This window comes from Raphanus sativus, chromosome 3, assembly GCF_000801105.2.
Source record: "Raphanus sativus cultivar WK10039 chromosome 3, ASM80110v3, whole genome shotgun sequence".
NCBI classification, from domain to species: Eukaryota; Viridiplantae; Streptophyta; class Magnoliopsida; order Brassicales; family Brassicaceae; genus Raphanus; species Raphanus sativus.
The window spans coordinates 27,506,536-27,516,648 of NC_079513.1; the positions used below are offsets into that span (position 1 = coordinate 27,506,536).

The following is a 10,113-nucleotide window of genomic DNA, read 5'->3' on the forward strand; positions in this document are numbered from 1 at the left end:
GCTGGGCTTTTTCCAGCCCATTTAAATTCTTCAAAATATAAGTCAATAAAAAAAAATCTGGACCCTAACTCATCATCACCGTGGTTTCTTCGCTTCCTCTCCACCGTGGTCTCGTCGTCATCCATTCCCCACAGTGATCATCGTCACCGTCGGTGCGTTTCTGTCCTTTCCAGCTAACCGTTTCATTTCTCTGTGAACTTTTTCTCAGTTCTCATCTGTTGAAATTTGATTGGGAATCTATATTTGTATTTACGAGATCCGATTGAAGGCTGAGAATCAAATGTAGTGTTTGCATTAGCTAATATTATTTGACATTATCTCTTGATTTAGGCTGAGACAAGGAAAATGGAGAATTTGGAAGATGTGAAGATTATGGCGGAGCAGTGGTCGAAGCAAGGGATTGAGTATCTTCAGAAGATACCACCGACTCAGCTCTATGCCGCCGTTGGTGTTCTCTTGTTCACTACCATTTTGCTCCTCTTATCAAGTATGTAGCTGCATAGTCATTCACACCACATTATTCTTCAATAGTTTGTTTGTGTATTACGATTAGAGTTGTTATTTTATTTTCTTAGGGTCTCATGCAATATTTCTCTTTTGATCGTTAGGTAAATAACGTTTATTCCTTTGTTGTTTAACTTGTCGTTGTTGCTGACTTATGCAGTTCGCTTGGCAAGGCGTACCAAATCCAACACTGTGCTGCTTTCTGGGCTGAGTGGAAGTGGAAAGACTGTGCTCTTCTATCAAGTGAGTGTGTTTTGGCTTCACGTTCCGTATGAGATGACTAGGTGATTGTTTTGGCAGTTATAACAATGATAATTGTTTGTTTGGTAGCTCCGTGATGGATCATCGCATCAGGGCACTGTAACATCAATGGAACCTAATGAAGGCACTTTCGTTCTTCACTCTGAAAACGCTAAGGTAAAAGATTCTTATCTTTGCCCTGGTCTAAACTACACATGCTGTTGATTTTGATGCATGTACCATGTATGTATTCTCTGCGTGACAGAAGGGAAAAGTCAAGCCTGTTCATCTTGTTGATGTTCCTGGGCACTCTCGGCTTCGACCCAAGCTTGAAGAGTTCTTGCCCCAAGCAGCTGCTATTGTGTTCGTTGTAGACGCCTTGGAGTTCCTCCCTAACTGTCGTGCAGCTTCAGAGTAACTTTAAACTCTTTTTATTCTCTCTCACACTTACACACACACAGAGGATCTTAAACACATGCGGCATTGCTATGGTTTGATAGGTACTTATACGACATTCTGACCAACGCCAACGTTGTCAAGAAGAAGATACCAGTCCTCCTTTGCTGTAACAAGACAGATAAACTCACCGCACACACCAAGGAGTTCATTAGGAAGCAGATGGAGAAAGAAATGTAAAGATTTTTCAATTTTCTTAACAAACCAGTCAAATCATTTCTTAATGAGCTTTTTTTTCTTTGCTGTCAGTGAGAAACTAAGGGCTTCGAGGAGTGCAGTATCTTCAGCTGACATAGCCAATGACTTCACCATTGGGATCGAAGGAGAAGTCTTCTCCTTCTCGCATTGCAGTAACAAAGTCACTGTCGCTGAAGCATCTGGACTCAATGGAGAAACTGTCCAGATCCAAGACTTCATTCGAGAACACATCAAGCCCTGAGTGAGAGCCCACATCTACATCCGTAGATTGAATCCTTATCATTAGGCTTCTTAATGACTTGGTCTATGACTGTGATTGGAGTTTAGAGATCTTTTTTTTGTATATGAGTTGTTGTCAGACATCTTTCGAAACGTTAAAAGGACTTTAGGACAAAAAGGAGAAATGTTAAAGAAACTTGAAACTGGTCTTAGGACCAAAAGTCCGTTAATCCAGATAAAACTGTCATTACATGTCCACGTGAATACGTGGCCTCTTAGTTCTTACAAGTTGGTTGTTCGTTGCAAGTGCTCAACTTTGAAGAAGGAAAGGCTATGCAAAGATGTTCAAGCTGCACATAGAGCAACAGGTTCTGAACCTAAAGGTGTAGTGCAAGAGAACCAGTTTGGTGTGGGCCTCACTCCCTTGTGATTCCAACTAAATAGAAAATATGGGCCGACCCTGATGACTACACGTAGAAATGGCCCAATAAAAAGACATTGAGTCTAACGCAAGGCATAACTTGTGCTGTAAACACTCTCCTACTTAATAACACAAACGATCTCTCTCCGTACGCATTGGGGCACCAATCTCAAACACCGTTTGAATAAAACGTACTCAAAACCGTTTTCTTCTCTTTCCCACATCAAAACGACAAGATGTTTCGTCGCGAAGTTTACTCTTCTTCTTCGGCAGAAAACTACGACGACGACGACATGCACCCTCGTGTACTATCTTCTTCCCCACCGATAACGATGACTACGTCCCTAGAACCGTCGAACATATCTTCATAAACTATAGATTACGTCGCGTCGGTTTGCTTCGAGCTTTCGGTACAGGTATAAACAAACGAAACTTCATTAGTTCTTCTCCTAAACCCTAAGATTTTATGCCTTTTTACGTAATCTTTTTCTTTCTTTTATTTCTTTAATCTTTCTTGTTCTTGCCTGTGTTTACCAGATGTTGGAACTTTATACTTTCTATGCAATCCGGGTAACATAAACTTCTATACATTCATTAGTTCCTCTCTGTTAGGTTAAACTTGTATCTTGTGTTTGTTGAACTTCTGCCTTGCATTTTCTGTAGGTAAGAAGAAAATGTGTTTATACGGATACCCGGATGGGACATGGGACGTGCAAGAACCGTGCATGGTGCTTCCTCCTAATCTTCCTGAGCCATTTGTTGGAGTCAGCTTCCGAAGAGATGGTACGCGGGCTATTGATTGGCTGACGTCAGTCGCTGACCACTCTGATTCTTGGTTGCTCTCTCTTGCTTTCTTCTTCAGTGCTGGTCTTAGTCGTGATGACAGGTAAACTATATATGGTTTCTTGCTTTTACTTGAAGTATAATTAATTAATACACGTTTAATATCCTGAAAAACTCACTTGAATATCTAGTTATAGTTTTCCGTGTGTTTCAAGTTTCTTTTAACGCTGCTGATGTTGTGTCCATGAACTTATATATATTCGTTGGAGCAGGGAGAGTCTATTCGAGAGGATCAATGATATCCCAACTCTTGCTGAAAAAGTGAAGGAATACTATCCAGGACAGTTACTCCAATCAAGGATCCAGCAAGCAAATCTAGAAAACTAGATAGATAGAGGGAGAGAGCTCCAGATTTTACGTCACATGGTTTTATGTATACTATCTTTTTCAAGAAACTCATATCGAAAGATTTCAAGCGAGATATATATGCCTGAATCCTCAACCATAGAGTTGTAACCATTGTTTCACAAAATCAATGTACATTGTGAAGTAAAAAAAAATTCTTTCTGTCTTTTTTTTTTTAATTCAGTAGTGTTAAATAAGCTTTATGTTACGCTGCAATGATACCGATCAGCGCGAGGGTATCATGAGGAATGCACATGAGGATCGATAACCCCCCTACAGGGTATCTTGAAAGACAAGTTTCAGACTAAGATGGGTCAGGCCCATGTAGAATAGGCCTAATAAAAAAGAAAAAGCTATTATTGTTCTTCTTACATCTCTCCATGTCCTGACCCACATTGTTTTAGAACATTCAACAATGCTCGTGTCTGTCTTATATTTCTATGCTCCATTCAATGAGCAGGAAACGCCTATTCCTTCTGATCAACCATCTTCCAGCTCTCTTTGAAGTACTGAGTACTGACCGGTAGGGATCCCATCAAAGATAAGCCAAACATGGATCTTGGAAGCAAATACAATAACGGTGCGAAGGTGCAAAAATGAACTCTCTTCTCTTTTACGATCCCAACGGCTAAGCTTCAAAGAAAACGGTTTATAAATTTTCTTCTTTTTAAGAGATCAGTTGAAGGAGACTAGGAGAGACGAAGAGCACGCCTAAGTTGATGGAAGAGAGCTACGAAGAAGACGAGCGTGTAGACAGACTATGTGGAAGCTGTGGAGGTGAATACAGAAGCTACGAGTTCTGGAACGTGATGTGTGTGAACGTTGGTACCATGGAAAGTGTGTGAATCTAACACCAGCCAAAGCAGAGGGCATCAAGCAGTACAAATGTCTTCTTGCTGCACTAAGAAACAGTGGCGGACGCAAAGCCAAGGGTATGGGGTCACGTGCCCCATCTCTTTTTTTTTCTATAGTAATTAGCATAATACATAAGAAATGTCCCCATCTACAAATAATCTTGGATCCGCCCCTGCTAAGAAAGGTAGACAGTGAGTGAGTCCCATCAGCTGATTAATGATTCTGCCTTCATTGCCTTGGGTTTGTTGTAAATGTACTGACTCTACTTTTAGCGTTACAATGTGTAATCATGTTAAGGCTATAAAAAAAAAATCTTATGCAAGGATCTGATCTTCATAATCTCATGTTAATTTTAAATGCAACTTTAGTAGTCAAGTGGTTATAGTGTGCATTGAAATGCAACTTGCATTTTTCATAATATATATATTATATAGTTTTTTACTTTTTTTTTCTAAATAAGATTATATGTGTTCTCTAGACCAGCTGGACACTTTATGGTGCCTAGTGCCTACCCAGGCACCCACTTGAATAACACGCACATGCTTATAATTCTCATTTACTACGATATTATTATTTATATATAGATATATGTAAAGTCCTATTTATAGTCAATTGTTTGACAGACTGAATCTAATGATTAATCGACAGGAAAAAGGTAATCAATACGGGAATGAGAGGCTCACAAGTTACAACAGAGTAGACGTGCTTTTTGTTGTTAGATTATTATCCACACAATCTTCTCTTATTAACCACTCCTCAATTTACAATTGCAGTAATATCGAATCTCTCAAGACTTTTTAATTGGATAATAACTAATTAATATAGAAATATTATGTATGATTAATCATCATTGACAAACTGCAAATGATATCAAGCTCATTTCACTTATTTCATTTATGTATTAATATATCGGCTTCAGTCTTCTATTAATAGATTGTATATATAATATATTGTTGATGTTTGTGTGCATAGTTTTACTCTCAATAGTTTTGTGAAACTACTTGATTAAGCACTATATAAAGATTATAATGTGACTTTTAGAATTCAGCAATTATACATTTATTTAATTTAATTTTAATTTATTTCAGTTATACATTTATATTCTCTTTATACGCTAATTGTTGTACTTCAGTCACTATCAGTAAGGTTTTTCAAACATGGCGACATATCTATACTGTTTGAGAAGTGAATTTATTTACTTATCATTTCCTACATGATTTTAGGATATGTTATTAATTTAATTAATATTATTATTCAAAATTTTATTTTAATATATAAATCTATCATAACATTTAAGATAACTGATAAACATTAATTTACTCAACCAATATATATATACTATTATTTAACAAATATTTTATTTTATATATTTATCATGATATTTAGGACACTTAATTAATCAATAAATATTATCATCTTCTCCATAATTTTAGGATAAGTCATAATTTAATTGATATTATTATTCAAAATTTTATTTTAATATATATAAATCTATCATAATATTTAAGATAATCAACTAACGTTAACTTATTCAACCAATATATATATAGTATTATTTTAAAAATATTTTATTTTATATACTTATCATGATATTTATATAGGATACTTACTTAATAAATAGATATTAACAAACCTGCCGCTAATATCATACTTACGTTTATCTTATTAAAGTTAAGATTAAAGGTTAATCATCATTGAAAATATGATTCAAATAATTATTATAGTAACAAAGTTAAGGTTAACCGTAAATCATCATTGAAAATATGTGCAAAAATAAAATTATATGCTTATGTTAATTATTTTATATATATTTAAAATTAAACAATCATATTTTTAACCTAAACTAAATTAATGTGTATTTGTACATGACAAACATCAAACTCACAAATAAATTTATGCTAATAATGAATTCATCCATAAGATCACAAAAGTTATCAAAATAATATATATAAAACCAAATGTAAATATTATACAAACTACAAAATTAACATTAAGTTAAAATATTATAAATACATAGAAGCTTGGAAAACTAGGATTAAAACATTAAAGAACACTAATTTTTTGACAAATAATAAACATAGTATAAATATAATTTAAGAGAATACAAAGATAATATTTTATGATTCATTATTTTTTGTTTTTGTCTCAATATTTTTATAATCTAAAATATAGAGTATATGTAAAAAATAATAATTTCAAATCTAATTTTTATCATTTGATTTACTATAAAAAGATTTTGATCCAAAAAGTAATCTTAATACATTGATGAATATTGAATTTTTATAATTTATAATATTAATTTAAAAATTGTATCTAATTTAATAATTTAACTTTTTATAAAATTAAAAATTACAATTAAAAATTGTTAGGTATATATATATATATATTAGTCTGTACAAAGTGCGAACCATCAGCTAGTTAAAATAAATTAAACAAGGTGCGAATGATAATGATAGATGTTCGTTTTGTTAAACTATGTTCCTTAAGAACACGTGCCTGTAAAATATTAGATACTTTTTTTTGTCACTGAAATATTAGATACTAATATTCGACACATAGTATAAGAAAATATTATTGTATAACAATATATCTCATTCAGTATTTATTTACTTGAAGGTAAATCAGATCCTGAAAGATTGTACACATACAAGTCAGATGTAAATTTCATGAAACAAACCAAAACATTAAATATTCTTTATAGGAAGAGAAAAAAACTAACGAGGAGAAACAAGAGATTCAACATGAGATTTGCCTTGTGGACCTTGAGTTCGGATAAAGAGTCTATATTGATCAAAGGTCATGGGAGGATATAAAGGAGGATTATGAGTGGTTACAAGTTCTTGTAATGGTTGGATTGGTATATCGCTTTTAGGATTGTAGAAGAAAGCAAGCGAAACTCTCTCTTTCTCCGAGTTCACTATCACTCTATGCTCCACACTCTTGTACACTGAGTTGCTTAGTATCTGCATTTTTATCATAGCACACATATATAAGTTATGGTTCTAATATTCATACCAATTTAATTAGAATATAAGATTAAAAGTGGCCGGTTTAGAATATACGATTAAAAAAATCTTTTGAAAACTGGCTGGTTTAGTTATACATTGAATGGCAACATGGGCAAAGGCCAAACAACACATGTGCGCAATGTAGGATTATGGCTGTACTGTTTGTTTCGTATCAAAACAGGGACAGCCACGGTTTCGAAAAAAAAAAACAGGGACGGCCATCGATCCAATCTTTTCAAAACAATTATAATTGAGGATTGCTTTATTTGTGAAACTGTCGTTTTATACAGAAACAGGTTGACATAGATCTAAAAGGACGTAATTTCTGTTGTTGGAATCGACATACTAATTACAATGATATTTTTTTTTTTAATATTCAAAAAGGTATTTTGGCACCAAGTGCTAACTGTTTATCATACTTGCATTTTAAACATGTCTAAAACGTGGAACTATAGCGTAGATACTCTTCGTTCGTTATCAAATAACTAATTCGGCATTTGTCCTTTTATTAATAGCCTAGATTTTTTTAATAAAAAAACAAGGAGAATTATTTGTTTTTAAAAAAAAAAATCTGGGGATATAATAAAGGCTATAAACATTTTATTTAGTAATAGACTAATAGTGTATGCTATGTACTATTAACTCATTGCACTTTGTTTTCTACTTTTCTTTTTATATTGTATAAAAATGGTATTTATTTAATTAAAATTTATTGTTATTTTTGATTAATAAAGAATCATGTTAATGAAAAAACTTAGTTATAACTGTTTATAATGTTTTGGTTATGGATAACTTTGAATATATAGTAGGTGAATGGAAAAATAGATATTGAAATTATCTAAATATTTTATTTTCAGTTATTTTATAATTGAAACATCTAATTATATTCACGACATATTGATATAAATTCTAAAAATAAAAATAAATAGTTTACCTGAATTTGATCACCAATATTAACGATGAACGCATGAGGATGAGGCTTGACGGTGATCCACATGTCATTTTTACGGACTTGAAGACCGAAGACCTGATCGTCTGGTAAGAGAATAGTCATACCGCCAGGATCAGAGTGGGAGGAGAGACCGAGAGCCAGCTCCGGTCTAGGGCATTTTGGATAATAATTAACCCTCAAACACGCCCCAATGTTTTCACCACCAAACGCATCTTGAAACTTATCCTCCTTTAATCCTAAGTTTAATGATAATACCTTCATAATTCTCCCGCATAGGTTCACTACTTGCTTGCCATACTCATCGATCACTTCTCTATTTACAAAAATAGAAAAATATTAAAAAAATCTATGAATCAAGTTCCAAAATTGTACTTTTTGCTTTTGTTTATGTTTTTTTTTTTGTGATTCCGACGGGACATATCACAAAATTCTATGGTAAATAAAGAGATTCTCTTCACACTCCCCAATAAACTACAAATACTATTTCCCAAGTTCGTACCGTTTGTTCCCTACATTTTAACCGCAAAGGAAAAACAACTAACTTTTTGGTAAAATGGGTCTTCTTCCTAGACTCCAAAGAAGTAAAAGTAAAAATTACAAAAATGATGAAAATTCATAATATAAGAAAAATATTAAAGAAGAGAGGATGGACCTAATGGTGGGAGGAAAAGAAGGCCACTTGTTGAAGTCTTTCAAATGAGGAGGAAGAAGATGGAGAAAGTAATAATCACTCCAGTCAAGAATGGCTCCTTTCTCAACTCCTAGTCTGCTTCCATAGCCCTCATAGGTTTTTGGTGAGTTTTTGTAAGTCTCCTTCTCATTAACCGGCAAGTGAAAAAACTCTCTCCAATTCTCCCTAGCCGCGTCCATCAGCTCTGGCCTCACACCATGGTTCAACACTTGGAAGAATCCCCACTCACGGCAAGCCTCTGATATCTGAGCCAAGATGGCCTCATCTGGCGACCCGTCTTCCGAGAAGAGTCCTTCAAGGTCAATGATTGGGATGTTGGTCGCCGCAGAGGCCTCCTCTACTGTGGTGGGACGTTGAGATGCTGGTTTGATGTAGCGGTCGGGGAGAGAGGAGAGGTTGCTCTCGGCTAAGGCCTGGACACGGACGATTGGCTCAGGCCACTCATCCATCGTGGACCCTTTCTTTGTCTCGATATTCACTTCCTTCTTGTTCTTGTTCATTTTCTTTGTTTTTATGTATTGATATTGCTCTTGCTCATGTGAGACGTATTAGAGAGAAGGGGACTTGTGATAAAAAATAATTTGATGGATGGAAGGAGTTTATAGAAACGGTAAATTATGGTGGAGGAGAATCCAGAAATCGGCTCTAGAAGATGAAAGCAATCTCTCTTTTTCTTTATTAATGAAACGTGTGAAAATTATATATTATTATTTTGGGACACAAGGACAAAAATATAACGTGTCGACAAGTAAAACTATGAATTACTTTTGAGTTTATGGCAATCTTTGTGTAATAGATTTTGTTTTATTAGATGACTAAATGTGGCCAAAGACCACAAAAGAAAAAAATATTAAATCTCTTAATATATATATTAATTAAATCAGTTTGCCCAATAGGAGATGGGGAATTAATGTGTATGAGATTATGGTTATTTTATAGAAATAATAATTATCTTTGTGATAAAGAAATGAGATTGACATCAAATGGAGAATTACGGGGATGATTGATAGAAACAAAGGTTTTCTAAAGTTTATAATTAATATATATCTAAACAGTTCTGCCATCAATCATGATTTAAGAGCCATAAAACAAATCTCATTATCTATAATTCGTACAATAATTTGTTGTTGTTTTTTCTTGATAAAATACAATTGTTTGTTGTTTGTCTTATTTGTCATTGACCTACGTTATATCGGATCTAAATTTCAGATGTGACTAATACAAAATATTAGATTACAAATTCTAATGTGAATTGTTTTCCTTTTCTAACAATTATTTTTATTATATAAGTCTTTAAATACTTTATGTTTTTCCACTGTAGATGCAACCTACGAATCTAGAAAGTAATCCTAGATACATTAGTCTACAATGACAATCCTAA

General features: G+C 33.7%; 2 protein-coding genes across 3 annotated transcripts; one reads left to right on the top strand and one right to left on the bottom strand.

The window, feature by feature from the left end:
• The first annotated feature begins 29 nt into the window (after positions 1-29).
• LOC108835576 (uncharacterized) lies at positions 30-1,873 on the top strand. Of its 2 annotated transcripts, none has more exons than XM_018608811.2 (7): positions 30-152; positions 331-487; positions 665-747; positions 835-921; positions 1,010-1,158; positions 1,245-1,376; positions 1,450-1,873. In XM_018608811.2, exons 2-7 carry the CDS (start codon positions 346-348, stop codon positions 1,637-1,639), a joined length of 783 nt encoding a protein of 260 aa, XP_018464313.2. In that variant the 5' UTR covers positions 30-152; positions 331-345; the 3' UTR covers positions 1,640-1,873. The 2 variants fall into 2 exon arrangements, with proteins under 2 accessions (XP_018464313.2, XP_056861500.1); XM_057005520.1 differs by having other exon boundaries at positions 1,013-1,158.
• Positions 1,874-6,642: 4,769 nt separating this feature from the next.
• On the bottom strand, positions 6,643-9,378 carry LOC108844578 (jasmonate-induced oxygenase 2). The gene is made up of 3 exons (XM_018617859.2): positions 8,694-9,378; positions 8,024-8,354; positions 6,643-7,044 (listed from the first exon to the last, which is right to left on the bottom strand). The coding sequence occupies exons 1-3, from the start codon at positions 9,230-9,232 to the stop codon at positions 6,796-6,798; spliced, it is 1,119 nt and encodes a 372-aa protein (XP_018473361.2). The 5' UTR covers positions 9,233-9,378; the 3' UTR covers positions 6,643-6,795.
• Between the last annotated feature and the right edge of the window lie 735 nt (positions 9,379-10,113).

What these genes read in the sequence shown, in the direction of transcription:
- LOC108844578 (XM_018617859.2), bottom strand. Translation starts at nt 9,232, where the DNA reads ATGAACAAGAACAAGAAGGAAGTGAATATCGAGACAAAGAAAGGGTCC. An exon ending in TCTTTTCCTCCCACCATTAG is followed by an intron (nt 8,355 to 8,693) that starts GTCCATCCTCTC and finishes TTTTGTAAATAG; the next exon opens with AGAAGTGATCGATGAGTATG. An exon ending in ATATTGGTGATCAAATTCAG is followed by an intron (nt 7,045 to 8,023) that starts GTAAACTATTTA and finishes ATAAAAATGCAG; the next exon opens with ATACTAAGCAACTCAGTGTA.
- LOC108835576 (XM_018608811.2), top strand. Translation starts at nt 346, where the DNA reads ATGGAGAATTTGGAAGATGTGAAGATTATGGCGGAGCAGTGGTCGAAG. An exon ending in AGACTGTGCTCTTCTATCAA is followed by an intron (nt 748 to 834) that starts GTGAGTGTGTTT and finishes TTTGTTTGGTAG; the next exon opens with CTCCGTGATGGATCATCGCA. An exon ending in AAGCAGATGGAGAAAGAAAT is followed by an intron (nt 1,377 to 1,449) that starts GTAAAGATTTTT and finishes CTTTGCTGTCAG; the next exon opens with TGAGAAACTAAGGGCTTCGA.